The following is a 22,492-nucleotide window of genomic DNA, read 5'->3' as shown; positions in this document are numbered from 1 at the left end:
ATTTGATAGTTTTAAGTTTAAGAGCGAATTGAAATGTATATCTCATACAAACAAATTTGTTAAATGTCTTTTATATCCTAACTTTTCCTTTCTATCCTATCCTGCTAATATTATAAATGCGAAAGTTTTAGAGGATGGATGTACGTGTATGTATATGTTTGTTCCTCTTTCACGCAAAAAATACTTAACCGATTGCAATGCAATTTGGTACGTAGATAACTTATATACTTATATAACGTAGATAACCTTTTTATCCCGATAATGTTATGGGATACAGACTTACGCGGGTGAAACCGCAGGGCGTAGCTAGTTTTCAATAATCCTTTCTTCTTAATTAATAATAATTTTCCAATAACTCTTTATATTCTTTTACCTAGTCACATTTACAAAATAACATAGCTAGGTATACCATAAATATTTATACGATAGTAGTTGTAGTGTTATTTGAAACAAAACCTCAAAAAATTAACTCTGTCTAGTCGATTCCTCGAACTCGTCAATCATCCTTGACAAGCATTATCAATCGAAAATCGGAATTTTAAATCGTACCCAACACTAAGTGTCATCATTTTTTGATCGAAGTAGACGTGTGTCGTGTATTTATACATTTTATTATAATTTAATAAATTATAGCTTGTTCATTAAAATTTAATTTTATATTGATGTCTTGGAGGTTTTAAGTTAAGTGATAAGTGTCACGAAAAGATAAAAGCACAAACATAAATCGGTAAGTTATTAGCATTGACGACAATTTTTTATAGAGTTGTTTATTCGTAAAACAAGTATATTTACGATTTTGTTATAAAAAATTATTGTACCAAATGTTATATTATTAAGTGATGAATATGGACTGTAAAATGTTTCACATGTGACAAGGCATGTAAGGGGAAGATTTGAACTAAATTACGAGTATCCGGAGTTATCTATCCAATGCAATCTAACACCGCGTAATATAATAGCCGGTTTAAACCATACAATCTTTTTATTGTTTTTTTTTTATAGATTGTAACCAAGCCATTAAATATCAGAAAAAAAATTATAGATTTAAAAGATTATAGTTGTTCACAAATGAACTGTGGGTGGTTGAGTAGAGCTCCTAAAATGTAATTTTTAAGTTAATATTTTATTCAACTCATTAGAAAATATAGTACTTATAAATCTACTAGGATGTCAATAACTTATTTTTAATTTAATAAGAAGAACAAAAATAATGCTAGAAATTTCATCATGAATATTGTATGAAAAATAATTAACTTTAACAAAAAAATTAAACCATGATGAAATTGTTAGAAATGGACCAAATTTCAATGGGATCATAGAAAGCACCAGGTTTCCTAATGGAAACCTGGTGCTTTCTAATAAAAAAGGCCTTTTTAATAAAAAAGAATCTTAGAAATCTGTTCACCCATTAATGTGGTGAGAAAAAATTCTGTTGAATTGATAAGATCCTCCTTTTTTGAAGTTGGTTGAAAATAACAAGTTAATCAGTTATATCTTAATGGTAAAAAGCATTGCCGGATGTTTTACTTCCATATTTTTATCCTATTGGTGATATATATACAACTTAAAAAACACTTTAATACCTTATTAAAATTTCTTATCCATTTTTTAGATTAATGCTTTCATGAAATATAGGAAATTAATATGATTTTTGATGAATATATTTAAATATTATTGATATGTATGTTTAGATTAACACCCAAGAAAAAAACCACACAAAAATATATAAACTTTTTTGTCCAATTTCGCCAAAGCTTTTTCTGTAACACTTTGTAAGTCACAATCTAAACATGCTTATTATGTTTTGTATAGATATTACTGCTTATAAAATATAGTAAAAAAAAACAATTTAGTGATCAACTGATTTGTCTCACTTTCTTGTATTCAGAGTATGTGTAAAGAAATTATTGAATTCTAGCGATTCTAATCAGGATAACCACTGTATGTCATAAGAGTACAAAACTTTAATTACATATGTATATTTAAAGTGGGTTAACAAAGTCTAAGTAGTTATTTCTAACCCAATCTAGAGATATACAAAAATAAAAATATACAGGTGAAACTTATAAAAGCGAGTTAAAAATATTCAGCATTTTATAGGGCTACAGTAGTATGCAGTACTTAACTTTTGTGCAGTAGTTAATGTGTGATCATATGATCAAAAGGTTCTAGGATTGCTTCCAAGTAGATACCTATAAGAAAATCATGGTACAGTATTCAGAAATATTTGCTCATAACATAATTTTTCTGTATGGAAATTCAAATTGGTGACAATGTTGTTAACATTATAACTTAATCTGTGTATTTGTGCTGAATTTACTGCATTCTCGTACATTCATTAACATAATTATTATGGGTTATTGTCATGAATGTATTATGTACAAAGTAAAATAGACATGGTTATGACATGTTTCTATTAAAATTGGAGCATGCAATTTATTTTAAATGCACATAATGTCTATGCAATATATTCAATAGGGTATGGTACATTTGAAATTTATTTAAATTAATGTTTTGAATTTGTATGTATTTGAAGTCTTTGTTTATAGATCTTGTAGGTATGATATTGTCATCTGATTTAAATAAGTTGATAATGAAGCATAATTAACAACTGTTAAACTAGCTTATCATTGAAATGTGGTTTTTACAGAGTTTTCCTTATATTTTAACTTGGTTTGTGAATTTAGCACTTAATTTTAATGCTCAGCTGCATAGCCATACATAGGTATGATAATATAATTATCAATAATTTTTTTGCATTGTTTTAACTATATTACTATCTATACCAAGATAATAATTTGTAAGAGCACTTAAAAAAATGCATATAAGATTTATCTAAAATTTCCACTTATTGCCAACTAAAAATGAATGAAATTCGCAATAAACTAGGTATTTAAGAATTATTACTACATCCTAAAGAATTCCTCTAGCAAAAAATCATCCCTAGCCTTTCGAAAGAAGGTTAAAAATAATTACATTTCTAATCAAGTTCCTCCTGCGTTAAGTGTATTTTTATAACGCTATCACGTAAATAGACAATTATGCGTGGGGTCGACTCGCTCACGATGCAATTAAAATGAGTACTGAGGTCTAGACAATGCAAGTGACGTAGGTATCGTGAGTCCTTGTTCCTGAGTAGTAGGAAGTTGATTTATTTAATGAAGATTTTTATAAATTGTGAGAATATGTATTAGAATTTAGCATTTGCTAATGATAAAGAATTTCATTTTTTAGCATTTTTTTTATATATAATTACGGGTAACTGAAGTGGTGGTTCGCCTGGGTGGTAAGCGATAACCACCGCCCATGAAAATTTTCCGAGGGCGAGCCGCTGCAATTGAGTGCCCGTTTAGCCCGGGGTAAAGAATAAGGCAAAGATTGGCGGCGGGAATAAGGGAATCGGCTTTGAAGTTAAAGAAAAAGATACGGATAATAAATGCTTATAAATGTTTCAAAATGTTTATAGAATAGAAAATATAGAAAAAAAAAAATTAAAAATGGTTTTAGGTACGTAATAATACAAAGTCTCCTTCTGAGACCAAAGGTCAAATTTATATTGTTTTATAAGCACACGTAATCCATGTCACACTTTCTAGTTATTTTTATTTTATTACATTAAACTGGTTTCGGTGAACAAAGACCCCATAAACCTTCCGACGCGAACGAAGTCGCGGGCGGTAACTGGACTTAATATCATGTGTGCCTACGATCAATTCAGTAGAACTAGCTAAATCGATCCAATGTTATTGAATCATCCGACGTTTGATGCGATCAAGATTGATCATGCGATTTATTCGAATTTTGATCAGATACAAAATTTTTTAATCAACAGAAATGTATTTGACATAAAAGTGAGGGAATGGTGCGAGTCTTTAAGCATACATACCAAGCTATGCTTATATGTATAATACTCTGGGGGTGCGAGTGCTAGATGACATTTTAACCGATTTCAAAATACGAGGAGGTTCACAATATGACTGCATTTTGTGTTTATACTGGGTACTATATTGTACCCCATAACTTTTTACTGGTTAAACCGATTTTGTGGATTGTTCTTTTATTTTAAAGCTGGTTTTGGTAACAATGTGAACATCTCTCTTAAACTAAAGTCTAATTAAATTATGCGGATTTGGCTAAGGCTAACCCGTTCCAGTCGGTCGCTTTAATTTTTAAGTTAAGTGATTTTTCAAAAAATTTATCACGACATTATTAACGCGTTAAAATTGCAATGAAAAATATCTAAACTGAGTCTTTTTAATCGTAACAAACCGTAACCGTAAAAGTAGTACTGTATTACTGTTTTTATATAACAAACAATTAGGTAAAGTTCGTCATTGGTTATTAAGAGAATTCAAATTTGTATTGGCGCTACAAGAGACATAATAGTGACAATAAAATTATTCTAGACAACTGTCTAACACCTTTCGTATACTACTTTTCTTTAGTAACCCAAAGTTTCAAAAGTATTTTCCGGCTCCCTTACTAGAATTGACCAAACCTTTTTTTTTAAGTGGGGAAATCTGGCATAAGGTACCCACGGCCCCCGGGGGAGGAGCCGGGGGTACTTTCGTATTTCTACCGAATAAAATCCCACTGTGTCCCGCTGCTTCAGACGGGACTGCGGGAACACATGGGGCTCTATTGAGTTTCCCGCCCAGCAATAGTTGATTATACTTAGGATAACGTATTCCAGTCTGTTTTCGACACGATAACATGCCGTGACTGTTCGATTAACCGTAAACACCTGGTAATTAGTAAACATTGAAAGTATTTTCTTATTTTATTCCTTTTAACGGTTACAACAATTAAAAGCTATTACTAGCTGTAATATAAATATTTATCTTTCCATTTAAATGTATTTAATATTTTGTAGTTAAATTTAACGTAGTATGTTTTTGAGATACTTAGTATGTGTCTGAACTGTACAAGTTTAGAATTTTATACAAAAGCTCTCCTGGTAATGGATTAAATATTGTATCGAAAACAATGTATCGCGACACAGGCATGTACCTCATATGCCTTGTGTTCTACGTTCCATTATACGACAAGAAGGTCGCCGGTATAGACGTTTGTGGACATCGAACAAAGACACCCCACTGCGGTGCAGCTCCGATTAAAACGGAGCGGTTTCAGTTGTCCGCGGACGGACGAGTTTTCTAACTTTTTAAAGTGTCTGTGGCTAGGACAGGCCTTTTTGTCTATGGAGGTTTCATTAAAATCTTTTTTCGTTAAAAGACTGGACGTTTCAGCTTTTATCATAGACTGGTTGTTTATTGTTTCCCTGCAATTTTTTAAGCACGAGCTGTTAAACGAGCTTTTTTTTTGTTGATCTAGATACGAAGTTATGAATCATTGGTATAAACGAGTTTTGGACTAAGTGAAATAAGTTGTTTATGTAATTAAGACATTTTTTACTTTACAATTTTTTGTTAAGAGTCTATAAATGTAACGTGGGAGTCGTGCCTGCTTCGGTACGAATTGCGCCAGCTCGTACCGGGGTTTACCACACCCTCTGAGGATGGGTGTGAAATTGTAGCATGCGCATGTTACTGTGTAATGTACGCTGAATACGGGACACACGTACCCTTCTCCTAGCCCTTCCCAGTCCATTCCTTCTTTCCATTCATCAATCCTTTCCTTAAACCTTATCCGTTAAAAGCGGGCAGCGCATTCTCAGAGGTCTAAAAAGGTATTAAAATTATACGAAAGACGTGCAGAAGCATTCATGAAGATAAATACCAAAACATTATCAAACATACCACTTTACTAGCAAGCAAGCAATATATCTAATGCAACTCATAAATAATCGGAAATATTTCAAGTGTTTTTTCTCGTAATACATGCACCAGACGACTGATGTATGTAAGTGTCGCTTGTTATCGCATTCTATTATTGTATGACACATAATGGAGTCGAATTAAACCTTTTCCAACGCATAAGACGTTTTTCATTACGTGATTCATATATTACGGGAGTTAAAATCTGGCTTTAATAAAATAGATCCTTACAAATCACTATGGAAAATCGTCATAATGTCATTATTTGTAAACTTAATTTATTATCATTAGGACACGCACTACTAGTTCAGTTAACCCTAAGTGTGTTAACACACCTGTTTATAATTAAAGTGCTTCACGGTAAAAGCTTCATAAATGAAAGTGAGGTGACTCAAAGGTGTTTTAAAGTTAAACCTTATTTGCATAGCTATTGATTTCTGTCTGCGAATTAGTCAATTCTGTAATCTATTTAATGTCTTAACTGTGTCGTTGTTTAGTCCGTATCGCCGTATGATAATACATTTTTTTAGTTTTTGTTGTCTGTTTCTTGCAGCTGTTTACACCTGTTTTTAATTAAAGAACTATAGAAGAGTTTATAAATGAAAGTGAAGTGACACAAACTAGTCTGTTTTAAATTTAATCTGCATTGTAATATGACTGGGAAGTTGTGAATTCTGTAATCTATTTGATGTCTTTCCTGTGTTGGTTGTTGCTTAGTTAGTGTCGTATAGTAATAAGTTTTTGTTTAAAACAAGCGGTCTGTCTCAGCTTCACCCGCAGACTTACATCTATAGCCTACAGCACTCAGGGACCACGTGCATGTTCAACGGTAATAGAATTTTTGGAATCTGTCCAGTTGTTCCAGCGATTAGGGTGTGCAAACAAACTCTTCAGTTTTATTATGAGTTTAGATACTATCTCTTTATTTAGCTATAATTCAATAGCTGATTGACTGGTATTTGTTACATGACAATCGAATTTCAAAATTTACCCAAAGAACGCGTTCAAATTGTTTTTTTTATTAAAAATAATTTAGTTAGTTTTGATAGGCTGGGTATGACATTTTAAATCAAATTCTAAAAACGAAAGAGAAGAGATTCTATTTTCGTCTGTATATATTTTAACCGCGTTGTTGTCAATTGTGAACAGACGTAATAATTTTTTTTGAGTTCGAAAAAGCAGGTGGCCCCATTATGATCTAGTTTATAATTCAAAAGCTGGTTGCAATATATTTGTTACATGTCTTTAGATCTCGATTACAATTTCGATATGTTCAATCCATAAAGGAATATATGATTATTATGATGTATATATTACCTCTTTTGATCTCACACATGCATGGCACTGACCTATAACTTGATGGTTAAATATTTTATCTAGTTTTATGTTTAAACACTAGCGGTTGGCTCCGGCTTCGTTTGTATTGCCTATAACACTCGAGGATCACATACAAATCTAACGGTGAAAGTATATGTGTAATCAGTTCGGTGGTTCCTGCGCACGCTCAAACAAAGAAACTCTTTATTGTTAATAGTATAAATTACTAGCTGCGCCCCGCGGTTTCACCCGCGTGAGTCCGTAACCCGTAGGAATATCGGGATAAAAAGTTGCCTATATGTTATTCCAGTTGTCCAGCTGTCTACTTACCATATTTCATTGCAATCGGCTCAGTAAATTTTAAATGAAAGAGCAACAAACACACACACATCCTTACAAACTTTCGCATTTATAATATTAAGTATTAAGTATAAACTCAAACTCAAACATTTATTTATTCAATTAGACTTCTTATAGAAGCACTATCGATTTATACTTACGATATACATTTTGGATTAAATAGTGTGGATGAATTGTTATCCTTTGTAGGGTCAACATTGGATTTATGCCTTTTATACTGAGTTGCATCAACGTTTATATAAAATATCTTAGTTTTAAGACGAAGCGGCAAATGAAATGCAAATGTATTATGGAGATTTTTATTGAACTTCAATGAATAATTTTTAATTAATTTATGCGAATAATTAATTATCTCTATTGATCAGAATGTAATGAATGAATGAAAATTTTTGATTGTTTGTCAAAAATACATTAATACTTTTGAAACAGTTTACAAAAAGTTTATGACAAATAACAAAAGGCAGCTATATAGTTAGGTAGCGATCTCTACCATTATCTCTGGTCTTATATGTGCATAGGTAATCGTAATAATGTATAGTTTAACCTTTCTATATATTTGTCCAATCAAAATAGGTATTATTGTTCCGCGTAGAAGCAATTTACATGTGCTGTGTATTTGTTGTACATTGATTCCGCATTATTTTAATTATTTAGTGAATGTAGATGTCGCAGCCAACTAGCTTAATGAACCGTTCGATCAACAGCCATCTTTACTTTAGTAGCCGTTTACGGCGACTTTCAACTAACGGCCTGAATTGTATTTAGACATATCGCTTAATATAACATTTAGCGAACTTTTTGGTTGATATTTAGGCTATTCGTGTACGAAGGTATATATGGGACTAAAAAGCTGTTCGTTACTTTAAACAGGTTTTTCGATGGAAAATTTTCATTAAAATATAAACTGTTCAAATGTTCGAGTCAGTTGAAAGTAAATTCATATAAACCTTTATATACTGTTGTACATACTATTTTAGTCTATACCTTTTAACAATAGATAGCGGAAGAGTTTTACAGTTTCCATTGAATGTTGAACGTACTAATCTCAGGAAATACAGGATCGATTTTTAAATTTCTTGTTACTAGCTGCGCCCCGCGGTTTCACCCGCGTAAGTCCGTATCCCGTAGGAATATCGGGATAAAAAGTTACCTATATGTTATTCCAGTTGTCCAGCTGTCTACTTACCAAATTTCATTGCAATCGGTTCAGTAGGTTTTGCGTGAAAGAGCAACAAACGCACACACATCCTTACAAACTTTCGCATTTATAATATTAGTAGGAATCAGTAGGACTAGTAGGATGTCACCTTTGAATAAGTACGTGATCCCTGCCTGTTGTTGGCTATACATGCCAATTGGTGACACCGGAGCGGCATGCTATTCTGAAATAAAACAGAAACAGAATAGTATTATATCATCTGTGCCACGGATAATACATTTTTTATTATAACAATATGATTTGTTCCAGAATGAACCAACAATAATGCCGCGTCCACACTCATGATGAAACCGTTTGCGGGCCAAGGGGGCGTGAATGGCTTCGTTATGATGTACATGACGAAATGGAAGCGTGTCGCCGTACTACTGTTGCTGATTTGGATATTTGTTACGTACCTCGTGATATCGCCGCTCAGGTATTCATTATTATTATTATTATTTTTTTTATGTCATCGTCGGCAATGGAGCTGGTGTGGCGGTAAGCGCTACCACCGCTCATGAACATTTGGCGAGGCGTGAGGTGGATTGGGTGGAGGATAAAACGGTGAAGGAAAATATTGTGAGGAAACCGGCATGTCCAAGAATAAAAAGTTCGACGACATGTGACATCTGCCAACCCGCACTTGGCCAGCGCGGTGGATTATGGCCTGAACCCTTATAGGGGGCCTGCATCCCAGCAGTGGGAACATATATGGGCTGATGATGATGATGATGAAGGTGGATTGTAGATATCTCTTCTGAACTCTGTTAACTGAATTCAAAACACGAGGACGTTCTATGATCTTATGTTTTTTTTCATGTATGTATATTTACTGTAGTTATGCTTTATGTGTATCCATTTTCTATTCATCTGATCATTGTTCATTAAAAGATAATATAGTTTTAAATAAGCCTATAAATTGTGACTAATTGTCGCTTATAATGTATACATACATATTTATTAATAATGACAACTACATAAAAATACCATGCCTTCACAATAGATGATTAAATTTTATGAATTCTAATTACGTATAAACTATAAACAAGTACTCATGTGCTATAAACGTAGGTGCATTATGCTAGTTCAATACAAACAGGTTATATTTATATATATATACAGCTTTAAAATGGTTTCATACTTATAAAGTTGTTAATAATTTCTTTATATAATGACTATTCGAAACCGCATTCAAAATTTGTTTATAAATAAGTGTACAAACGGTTATGGGTTAATCAGCGGAGTAATTCTAGCGCCTAATACAAAGTTGATGCTTGGCCTAGTTATTATTTTGATAAATATGACGGTTGTTATAATTTATACCACAGAGTTTCCTGTCGGCTCTTTTTTATGTCATAGCGGGTAACTGAACTGGTGGTTCGCCTGATGGTAAGCGATCACCACAACCCATGATATTCGCAAAGGTAGTGCCTCTGCGAATGCGCTTGCCGTTCTTAAGAGGTAAGGGATATAGAAAGGATTGACGACTGGAAAGAAGGAATGGACTGTAAAGGGTGAGGAAAAGGTAACGATCCTACAGCACCCCTACTCACCTTACGAAACACAGTAGCATAAAACTATTTTACGCCGGTTTTCTGTGGCGGTATCGCACTTCCAGTGACAGACTCCCAACATTAAATAAGTGATCTTCTTATCTGTTGAAACTGCTTTCCGAACTTGTGTCAAATATTAAACACTGTATTTTGACGAAAAATTTGGATCTACCCTCTTTTTACAAAAATGTATAATAAATAAAACAAAACCTCATTATATAATACTATTATTTATATTACTATTACTGATAATGATAATAATTTGCGTATCGTAACGTAATGACTCAGTTGTCGTAAAACTTACAATGACGACTACAAATACAGCCATACACTTGCGTGTATATAAACATTCGTAATACGTACGAATGTAATATAGTATAGTGTAGCTAGCGGTCCGCCCCGGCTTCACCCGTGGTACAAATATAGCCTAAAGCATTCCTCAATAAATGGGCTATCTAAAAGTGAAAGAATTTTGCAAACCGGACTAGTAGTTCCTGAGATTAGCGCGTTCAAACAAACAAATTCTTCAACTTTATAATATTCGTATAGATAACATTTGAAAATGTGCTAATCTTGTGGTTTTGTGTATTCGTGCTAATGTGGGTGAACGGCATTAAAAGATTGACACCATCGTGCTAAAACATGCACGATTTCCACAATCCTATACATATTATAATGTATACATTTTTGTAGCAACGATTAGCTGTGTCTACATAATCCTGCTTATCAATTATCTATTTCATGTCATAAATTTCTTGCCTAGTGGAATGCCAAAGCCTTATGTTCGGATATTTAAATGAAGACTAATTAACTCAGTATGGTTATTCGTAGAAATATGTATTCGGGTTATATGCTGCTGAAACATGGCTTAAATTGGATGTTTATATGGATACTAGCTCACGGCATCGTTTGCGTGGACTAACAAAGTTTGTACTTGGTGGAATTCGTCGGCTGGATTGCCTTTTTAACGACGTTAGACGCGTCTTCTTGTTTACTGTTTATTTTATCAAAGGATAAAAGTTTTGAAAACCTTGTTTCATTTATAACATGTTCGCAATACCACGGTTGTATACATGGTTATCAACCCGTATAAATCATTAAATAATTTTAAATTTAAATGTAGGTAGTTGAACATAATATTGATTTATTATATTCGTACAAAATTTTGTCAAATATGTACAGTAGTTTTTACGTTATTGACGCACATGCAAACAGACAACCAGATAAAATACTACACAATTATTTTGCGGTCTGTACGTACATGTATAATGTATATTGATAGTAATTATTTTCAAATATTTAATGTAAGAGTTGTCTAGTCTCTTATTTAATTATATACCTATCTGATGTTATAGAACCAATGGCCAGATGTTATAGACCCAATGGACTCTGCAAACTTATTTTACATATATTTGATAAATAGCTATTTCAGCTATCGGCAACATAAAAGCAATTTGTTGTTTCGAAATGAACAAAATTTGTATTTTAATTATAAATTGAGCGTGGAGTTTTGCGTTGAAATGGAGGTGGCGATGCGTAAAATTAATTATATTCCTGAATATAAGCCGGCGTAACTGGCGGACAAATTGCTTGATTATTTGCTTTATGCGAATGCGAGACTCGTTTACTTTCATTTTTTTTCATATAAAGTTGGTATGCTCGTAATGTTTTACTGCTGCGATCATGTGCTGGTTATGGTGAAGGTTATTTTGATAATGGAACATAGACGTTTATATTTCGATATGTCTTATTTGTATAGCATATATTCTTTTTGTTGAGAATTGGATAGTAAAATGATTTTGTATGAACTAGATATTAAACTGTTATAGCTGTTCCGCTAGCTTTTGCCCGCGCCTTCGCAAGCGTTAAATTCGTAGTGGTTTTATTGATGTTATTAGCTATATAAACCTTTCTATTGAATCATTCTTTATCAAAGAAATACATCAAAATCCAATCCAGAATTGTGTAGTTTTGAAGATTCAAGCATTCATACATACAGAATATATATGTTATATTGTATATTATATATACATAGTTACAGAATCAACAGGGCTTCATAGAAACATTCTTCTAATCTTTAATAAGTTATGAAACCCGGCAAGCCCATACAGAGATGCGCTTTTTGCTTCGTCTTCACTATTTATTCTATTTTAATTGCGTCGCAGCCGGGCGACTTGTAATCTTGTTAAAGAGGAATTTTGTTTATTAGATGCGATGGGAGCACGGAGGATGTATCGGAATTCCAAGACCGACTGAAGACTGTGTCGATGCAGTTGGAATCTCTTAAACAACAGCACAATAAACTGATCGCACAGATTAAAAAGTCCTCGGGGTGAGTGTGTATTTTTAAGATATTAACAAACCTCTTTAGATATGTACCTATTACCCAAATTTAAATTTATAAGTAATACTATGTGGTATTATTATAATCCTTTGTTAGTGTGCTATTCTAAAGCACGATTTATGTTTTGAAATCTTATTAATCCTATCCTATCCTACTATAATTAATATTGCCATGAGTTTGTGAGAATTTATGTATATGTATGTGAATGTTTGTTAATCTTTCACGCAAAAACTACTGAACCGATTACAATGAAATTTGGTTAGTAGATAGCTGGACAACTGGAATTACACATAGGCAATCCTTCTTATCCCGATATTCCTATGGGATACGGACTTATGCGAGGCGCAGCTAGTATTAAAATAAAGTTTAATAATGTGATGTTGTTTTTCGCCATTACATTTCTAATTAGGTTCTTAAAACTGGAATTGTGTTTATCTAGAAATCTAGGTTCTCTACTTCAATTCATCTTCTCGTCTTCTTCCTTTTATCAATAGTCGCTTTCTTTCTACTTTCTAGACTAAACGTAAATCTCAAAGACCTAGACACTGGATCGCTATTCGATTCGGTTGGAGGGCCATCGGAGGAATATGAGAATCTCAGGAGGAGAATATTCTCGAACACGAAGGAAGTGTGGTACTTCATTAACCATGAGCTGACGAAAATCATTAAGGGGGACCGTAAGGTTGAAAAGCTGCAGTCGATTTTGGACCAACTTGCGCACAGGAAAGGGTAGGTTTTTGTCTTTTTATATACTTACCGAATGTTATACTGTCTCAATTAGAATTTCTAAAGATAAGATGATTGTTTTTTTATTAACCTCTTTTCACTGTTATTTTTGAAAATTGTCTAACAATAGCACAATAATTTTGTTATATTTCAGTAGACATTTGTCATCCTATTGGGAATAAATACGCAATTTTAATGATATTGTTGAATAAGTAATCTTTTTTACATGTCCACTTCCTTGCTCTCGGACCAATAGAAACTTTTTAATTAGTTTAAAAACAGGTTTCTTTTGGTATATCTTTAATGGGATTGGATATATTTAATTAGATTAGCAAAACTTAGGTTGATTCGAAGACGACGATTGCAGGATTATGTTCCTTAAGCAAACTTAAACTTGGGTTCAAATTATCTTAATTGTACAATAATATTGAATAGAATTTCTATATACTTAATAATACCGTTAATTGGACAATGAATTAATGAAATATGATTTATTGCACACATTAAACATCAAATTATGGTAAACAGGATATAACATGCAAAGGGCGGCTTTATTGCTCATTGGCAATTTCTTCCAAACAACCCGTTCCAAGTAGATGTAATAAAATTGTTAATTCAGGAACATACACAATAAGAAAAGAAAAGGATATAATATCTAAGCATAATACATAATAATGCAAAAAGAAACATACAAAAAAACAGAAATACGAAAAACAATAGAAATTAGCATATTCGCAAACAGTGATTCCTTACCATATTTTTACTTCCTTATCAATTTGCAGTTTGTTTTTCTCGTTAAGTAAATTTATAGTAAACTCGTTAAACATCCAGGGTGCTACTCGCGGACCAGCAGAAGCTTCCAGAACTCGACGGCTACCAAGACTGGAGGCTGGCTGAGGCGGCCAATGTTAGTGACCTGGTCCAAAGGAGACTGAAATATCTGCAGAATCCGCCGGATTGCAGGGATGCCAGAAAAGTGATATGCAATTTGAATAAGGTAAGTGGATTTTTTTTTAAGAGATAAGACTATGGTATCGAGTTAAAAAAGTAAAAAGAAGATCTCGTTTTCGGAGGTTTTTTTTTTGTTTATGTTTTGATCTTTGTAAATGTTATGTAAAAGCAATACATAAGGAAATTGAAATGTACAAAATAGATGGATCGTTAACACCTTTACTCCACAATTTTGACGTCGAAAAAAAAATAGAGGTTTCCAATTTAGCTTAATAATTAGTATTTTAAATATTGTTTGCACAACTATGTTTTGTTAATTTTTGTTTTATCAAAAGATATGATGAATATTTATTGTCCAAGAACAAAAAGAGTTTAAGAGAACACCATATGTATACTTAAACAGAAGCTATTTATGCGACATCGCATCCCTTAAAAGGTAGACCAACGTTGGTACTGAGTGGTACAAAAATACCAATAGTGATTTACTCGTAAAGTTACTTCAAGTAACGTTATCGTCGTGTGATAATTGACGCTTAAGGGGGATTATGGCCGATAACGCGCTGTTTTAATGGCGGTCTTGATTGAAATGCACTCTTGTGTGATTTATTTGTCTTTTATTTGCTGAAATTGTGGGTTCTTTCGATGTTTCGACTCGATTCTTTTTCGATGTTTGATAGTGGATTTTTGTGTTGTAATTATTCGATTTCGAATCGCATTTATGTCAAGAAATAGGGTATTATTATTGTCTTCATTGTGTTTCTTCTTTGTTATTAAATGTTAATAAATAACCCAACAAAGTAATACTTTACATAAAGGACCATATTAAACAGCCAGCGTTCAGTACTACAACGCGTTTATTCTCGTAGAAAAAATCTCGCGTTTGTCACAACTCAATAATAACGATATATAATATAACGAAGTTATGATGAAAACGGCGATAAAACATGCGCGTGGCAGCCCCTAAATAGTGTCCCGATCTACTAACAAAACGGCGTATGTAGCTCGGGCTCTTTCCTCCCGCGTCCCGCCCCTTGCCCCTCCGCACGATCTGACCTATCTAAACGTCTTCGTTCAACGATTGTGGATTAATAGATAAGAATAGTGATACAGATTATTTAAATCGGCAAAGTGCTTGAAATTCAATTATTACGATAAATCCTATCCTACGTTTACTCTCCTACTAATCCTACTTCCTACTAGTCCTTTCTACAAATATCCTAAATGCGAAAGTTTATAAGGATGTGTGTGTGTGTGTGTGTGTGTTTGTAACTCTTTCACGCAAAAACTACTGAACCGATTGCAATGAATATTAGTACGTGGACAGCTGGACAACTGGAATAAAAATATAGGCAACTTTTTATCCCGATATTCCTACGGGATACGGGGTTACGCGGGTGAAGCCGTGGGGCGCAGCTAGTATTTTAATAATTTTTATATGTATTTCCACAAGAAAATATGATTAAAAATATCATGCATTTTTATAAAAAGCTTTCAAAGTGAAGCAGTGTTTATTTTTATAGCGGAAAGTGTTGAAATAATGAATGTTTCGTTATAATGACGGATGTTGATGTAACCCATTTTTATTTAGGATGCTTTAAGTGACATTCTGAAAATAGCGCGACGATAATCGTTTTGATAGTTGTATATTTTTTTGTTCTTATATTTGTTTTGATATGGGAAAATATAATGTGCTTACTTTAAGTAGAAAATGGGAGGAGTAAAGATACGTTATGATTACGATACTTTATGAGTGTGAAAAGTTTGAATGAAATCCGTCAGTTTAAAAGTTTGCATACATATGTACATACAAACATTCGGGTGAAGCTAATAAAAGCGTGTCAAAAAATATTTAAAATATCAAATGTCTTGTTTACCATCCGACTATATAGTGGCAACTCGTTTTATCCGCCGTTTCCAAAAACGGAGAAGGTTCTTAATTAGAGTGTGTTGTATAGATTTGTCATTCGTTAACTCAGTGGGTTCTGATTGACACGATTCTTTGTCTTTTTTGTCGTTTGTCTTCTCATGTGTCTCATAGAAAATTTTATATAATTCGGTCCCATTTTAAGATCTTAGTAGGTAAACCCCCCCCCCCACCCCTCAAACGCAAAACGTCATTGACTTTTTATGTACAAATGAAATAAGATTTATCCACTGCTCGTCTCGCTGTTTACTGTACTATGTACTATGTAGACCTTCTTCAACTGAAATACATTAGTATAACTAATATTATCATTTCATATAAATGCTTTTACATTATGGGAAGTGAAGATTGAGATGTTATTTAGACATTTAAATCGATCTGTTTGAAATGTGAAATGCATTAATCTAATGGCTACATGCGCTTGTATTATCTAGTTATATCTACAGTCATATTTTAAAGGAGAACTTTTGTATTTTTGTACGTTTGTAACGTTTTCACGCAAAACCCACTGGACCGATTCAAATTTTTTTCACCAAGAAAGCTTTTTAGAAAGCTGCAACTTCACTGAGTGACGTTGGCTCTAATGTACCGCGGGTGAAGCCGCGGTGAACAGCTTGTCTATAATAAATCTGTAGCCGTATTTATAAGATAATAATTGAAGAGTTTGTTTGAATAATAGTTGAAGGGTTTATTTTATGTGATTTGTGATGGCTAGTCTATTTTTCGAGGTGATTTCAGTATATATGACATCATCAAAGTGGGAAGACCTCGGAGCCTCTTTAAAACAAAAATAAATATATGGATTACTAGCTGCGCCTCGCGGTTTCACCCGTGTAAGTCCGTATCCCGTAGGCATATCACGATAAAAATTACCTATATGTTATTACAGTTGTCCAGCTGTCTACGTCATTGCAATCGGTACCAAATTTCATTGCAATCGGTTCAGTAGTTTTTGCGTGAAAGAGCAACAAACACACACACATCCTTACAAACTTTCGCATTTATAATATTAGTAGGACTAGAATGAATAAATTACGTAAAAATTTGGAATACAAAGTATCACATTCGTGATATACTAAAATTGTGTACGAGTTTATCTGATCTCGAGGGCAACGAACCGTGTCAAGATACTGCGGTCCCCGATTTTCCGAGGTATAATTAGTTTGACAAACAAACGTGTTAACATTTACACAATACATACTAACGGTGAAATGGATGTTAGTTGAAAATGTGCTCTAAATGTAAAGTGATAAGGTTCAATTTGTATAAACGGTTCAGTTGAGTACATAAATTTTGGTGGTATTTATATTATTTGTATCAATAGTCATCATATCATACTGTAGAGATAATTTTATATCCAGTAATAGCGTTTTGTATAAATATATTCGTCTTCAAACAATCAGTAGATATTATAAAGGAAATGTTAATTTTGTATTTTGAATTGGATAGAAAAAAACGTTTTAGGTATATTTCAACCGACTTCAATAAAAAGGGGAACGTTCTCAATTTGTTTGTGGTTTTTGGGTTCGTTACATTAGAACTTTCGATTGGGTCAACAGATTTCGATTGATTCTTTTTTTAACTTGAAACCCCCGTGCCTCTTTACCTTCTTCGGTTTTGAGCTTTATCCCTTTATAATAAAAAAAGCAATGTAGAATTTAGTTTTAACTTTCAAAAACTATTCCGATTTCTATGCCGAATACAGCAAATCAATAATCATGATAATTGATCTAGCCGTTCTAGAGTTATGAATGGTCTAATTATCTCTATTCTTACATTATAAAACATGTCCATATAACTTATCTTCTTACTAGGTCAATATACTATGATGTTATCGTTGGAACGAGCACTTGACCTCTTGTCTTGCTTTTAGTAACACGTGGTTTTAATATACTGTAGGAAATACCCATATTTCTTACAATAAATTCACGTTCAGATAAATAGACGATTATAATAATTTTCCTGAATAAAAATTGTACACATTGTTATTGCGTTGGAATCTAAACACAAAAATTATGTAATCTAATAAATAAATAATGTGCCATCATCATCATCATCAGCCCATATATGTTCCCACTGCTGGGACACAGACCTGCTATAAGGGTTCAAGCCATATTCCACCACGCTGGCCAAGTGCGGGTTGGCAGATGTCACATGTCATCGAACTTTTCGATTCTTATTGATTCTTATTGATTTCGATTATATTGAAAAAGGAATGATACCCATTAAAAAGAGGCGCCAAATTTGTTATTCTTAGCTCGTATTAAAGAAAAATCATTTTCAATGTCTATTGATAAGCATCTTTTTCATGTGATCTGATTGATTATCAGCATTTTATAATAAAAGAACTTAGCATAAGAGAGTCTAGCAGTAGATCGGTCCAGTAGTAAAAAAAAAAACAATTCCTTCAGCTTTAAAGTAAAATTAGCCACAAACAAACCTCATTTCCCTACATTAATTTTTATCAATTTTAAATGAATTATTCTATTGCAGGGCTGCGGTTTCGGCTGCCAACTCCACCACATAGTGTACTGTCTGATATTCGCGTACGCGACGGAGAGGACCCTGATACTTAACTCTAAGGGCTGGAGGTACAACACCAAGGGGTGGGAGTATGTGTTCCACCCCATATCGGACAGCTGCGTGTCGACGTATGATGATAAGATTGTGCAGTGGCCGGGTGAGGGTTTATTTATTTTATTTTTTTATGTCATCGTTGCCAATGGAGTGAAAAACCCACCAGGGGTCTCCTGATGGTAAGCGCTAGCACCGCTCATGAACATTTGGAGAGGCTTAAGGTCGATTGACAGACCTTACGCCTCTATAAAAGGATTGTCGACTTCAAATTGGAGAGGGATTAAGAGGGATTGAGGAGAGGAATAAAGGAAAGTACTGGGAAGGGTAAGGAAAAGGATATACGCTTCCGCTATGGATATGGGCTATTTATTTATATTACTCGCCAATTGATTTAGCTTGTATGGAAATACAAAATTATTAATACCATATTAATCTAATATATAAAATTCTCGTGTCACAGTTTTCGTTGCCATACTCCTCCGAAACGGCTTGACCGATTTTGATGAAATTTTTTGTGCTTATCCGGTATCTATGAGAATCGGCCAACATCTATTTTTATACCCCTAAATGATAGGAGTATGGCAGAACAGCGTTTGCCGGGTGCAGCTAGTAATGTTATAATATTATAAATATGTTATATTTTACCTTTGTCATTAGTCAATTTGTCATTGTTCAGCTGGGAAAGAATTTTTGTAATTACAATAGCTTTATTGAATTTCTTCATTAAATACATTACCTAAATAACACGGTATATGTTTAACTCCTTTTTATTTAGTAGACGAGTAGGAATGTACGGGCAGTACATCCCTACTCGCCTACAAATCAAGTACACGCCTACAAAAACAGTACGGTCTGATGAAAATAATTGTTAACCGTTGATTCTTACTGCATTCGGTTAAAGGGTGGATGGTAAATTATCCGAGTCAGTGAAAAAATTTATGTGACAGTATAAGAAAGATTTACTTTGTTTTTTGTTTGTAGATAAAAACATTGTTTTATATAAATCCACTTGTTTCCAGCGGCATACGATCCGAAAGTGGTCTCTTTGCCATTCATCGACTCCATCTCGCAGAAGCCCAAGTTCCTGCCGCTCGCCATACCCTCGGATCTAGCTCACCGGTATGGTAATAACTGTTTGTCTATTTCTAGAATGTACTTATATGCGTTTGGGATTTCGGAGACTTGTAGCAAATGAAGACGATATGTTTCTATTACTTTAAACGTTTTTTGTGTGAATTTGTTTCAAACTTCTTTATCGTATTTGATATTATTGTGACGTAAGATTATTAATATCAAGATTATAATATCTTCTTAGCATATTCAGTCAGTTTAAGGGCAAAGTAATAAGGGAAGAAAATTGTGCTTCTTATAACTTCCCATTCGTTTAAAGGTATCATCATCATCATCATCATCATCATCATCATCATCATCATCGGCCCATATATGTTCCCACTGCTGAATCACAGGCCTCCTTTGATGGTTCAGGCCATTATCCACTAGGCTAAAACGGCCAAGTGTGGGTTGGCAGATGTCACATGTCGTCGAACTTTTGATTCTTGGACCCGCCGGTTTCCTCACGATGTTTAAGGGTATAATTCGACCAAATACATAAAGAACCGTGATTTCAGGATAGTGCGTTTCAACGGCGACCCAGCGTCCTGGTGGATCGGCCAAATGCTGAAGTACATACTGAAGCCGCGGCCCGCCATGCAGAAAGCGATCAACGAGACCATTGCCAAGATGCACTTTAAGAGGCCAATAGTGGGGTTAGTATTAGCCGGTTTTCCGTCACCTGGAAATTCCTATGGAAATCGGATGTATGACCGCGGTAAAAGGTTGCCCATGTCGATGGATGTTTTAGGCTACTATCATTTAGATTCATATCACAAATATATATATTTTTATTGTCATCGTCGGCAATGAAGCACCGCCCATGAACATTTGGAGAAGTAAGATCGATTGTAGACCTTACGCCTCTGCAAGTTGTCGACTTTAAATTGGTAATGGATTGAGAAAGGAAGAGAGGAAGGGTAAGCTAAAGGATTTGGGCTTCCATTTCACTCCCACTCTCACCGAACTCCTCCGCTCACCGCTCCCCCACTCACCGAGCGAAACACAGCAGCATGCTGCTACCTCACGCCGGTCTTCTGTGAGGGTTTAAGAGGTCTATTGAGATGATTAAGAACACAGAAGAAAAACGCGGGTTCGAATGCCGCCTCGTGATCAATATTTTTCTATTCTTTTAAAATATCTCATTTATAAAACATTTCAATGCTACAGAACTAAAAATGTAATTAAAAATATACTCAATAAAATATACATAATAAAATATATTCAGTTATCATCTACATCTTAAAAATGTAAATATGGTAATGAGTTTCCATCTTACCAATATTAAAGATTGCTTTCCTATTTTTTATTGATGTCCAATTTTTCACAGAGTACACATACGTCGCACAGACAAAGTTGGCACAGAGGCGGCTTTCCACAGTATAGACGAATATATGGTGCACGTTAAGGACTATTACGATCAGTTAGAAATCACACAAACTGTAGACGCTAGGAGGGTCTATTTGGCCAGCGATGATGCCAATGTAAGTATATTTTTATTTAAAACTAAATCAATTCAAGTAATGGTTAGTTTATTCCAATTGAGAGAGAACAAAAAGGTTATTTAAGAATTATCTAAATTAAATACGTATAATTAGCTACGTTATGATATATCTACACTATCTTATAAAGAGGAAAATTTTGTTTTTGTTTGTTTGTAATGGATAAGCTCAAAAACTACTGGACCGATTTCAAAAATTCTTTTACCGTTAGAAAGCTGCAACTGTTCACTGAGTGACATAGGCTATATATGTACCCCGAGAAAAGTCGGGGCGAACAGCTAGTAAGCAAAAAGTCAAGCGCATATTCGTCAGCGCTTGTAACGATCTGTCTTTATAGGCTTAGAGATCTGTTACAGCCAGCGTGTGCGAGGGGGTGAAGAGCACGAAGAACTGGTTGTGTGTCGACTGGTCGCCTCAATCAAAAGAAGAAAATAGCAAGATTATTAAATAATTCCCCTCCCCCTTCCTCCCCTCAGGTGTTAGAGGACGCCCGCAAGAAGTACCCCGAGTACACGTTCCTCGGCGACGCGACGATCGCGAAGACCGCGGCGACGCACCGCCGCTACACGCCCGCCTCGCTCACCGGCCTGCTCGTCGACCTGCACCTGCTCGCCATGTGCGACCACCTCGTCTGCACCTTCAGCAGCCAGGTGAGTGGGGGGGAGGACTACAATTTATCTCAAAAGATGGGATACTTTAAATATGATTTCGATTACGATAAATGATTTCTCGGGAGGAGCCAGGGCGTTCAGCTAGTTGTAAATATATAAGATATTTGCATCGTGTTGAAAGTGATACTTCTCCACATACACTGTAATAGGTACTGCTTTAAGACGTCTCGGTAACCCGCCTGAAAAGAGAGACATAAATGACAATAATCTGTCCGATTGACTGACTGACTAACTTACTGACTTATTAGCTGACTGACTGACTGGCTGACTGACTGACTGACTGACTGATTAAACGACTCACTGACTGATTAGCTGACTGATTGACTGACTGACTGACTCATTGACTGATTAACTGACTGACTGACCGATCCATAAATGTATATGCATGCGATGTACCGGCGTGCTGGCCGCAGGTGGGGCGCGTGGCGTACGAGATGATGCAGACGAACCGCGCGGACGCGTGGGCGGCGTTCGCGTCGCTG

The 22,492-nt window shown here is 34.4% G+C and overlaps 1 protein-coding gene across 1 annotated transcript in view; it reads left to right on the top strand.

The window, feature by feature from the left end:
• The first annotated feature begins 572 nt into the window (after positions 1-572).
• The window catches only part of LOC119833033 (alpha-(1,6)-fucosyltransferase), a 23,107-nt gene continuing 1,187 nt past the window's right edge, over positions 573-22,492 (top strand). The window contains exons 1-11 of the mRNA XM_038356903.1: positions 573-727; positions 8,923-9,088; positions 12,415-12,537; positions 13,066-13,278; positions 14,107-14,272; positions 18,644-18,830; positions 19,747-19,846; positions 20,356-20,493; positions 21,168-21,321; positions 21,816-21,989; positions 22,424-22,488. Of these exons, the coding sequence (XP_038212831.1) occupies positions 8,955-9,088; positions 12,415-12,537; positions 13,066-13,278; positions 14,107-14,272; positions 18,644-18,830; positions 19,747-19,846; positions 20,356-20,493; positions 21,168-21,321; positions 21,816-21,989; positions 22,424-22,488 (1,454 nt within the window). The 5' untranslated portion in view covers positions 573-727; positions 8,923-8,954. The remainder of the gene's footprint in view (positions 728-8,922; positions 9,089-12,414; positions 12,538-13,065; positions 13,279-14,106; positions 14,273-18,643; positions 18,831-19,746; positions 19,847-20,355; positions 20,494-21,167; positions 21,322-21,815; positions 21,990-22,423; positions 22,489-22,492) is intronic.

This window comes from Zerene cesonia, chromosome 16, assembly GCF_012273895.1.
Source record: "Zerene cesonia ecotype Mississippi chromosome 16, Zerene_cesonia_1.1, whole genome shotgun sequence".
Lineage (NCBI taxonomy): Eukaryota > Metazoa > Arthropoda > Insecta > Lepidoptera > Pieridae > Zerene > Zerene cesonia.
Note: the sequence above shows the minus strand (reverse complement) of the source record. Positions and strands in the feature narration are given on the sequence as shown.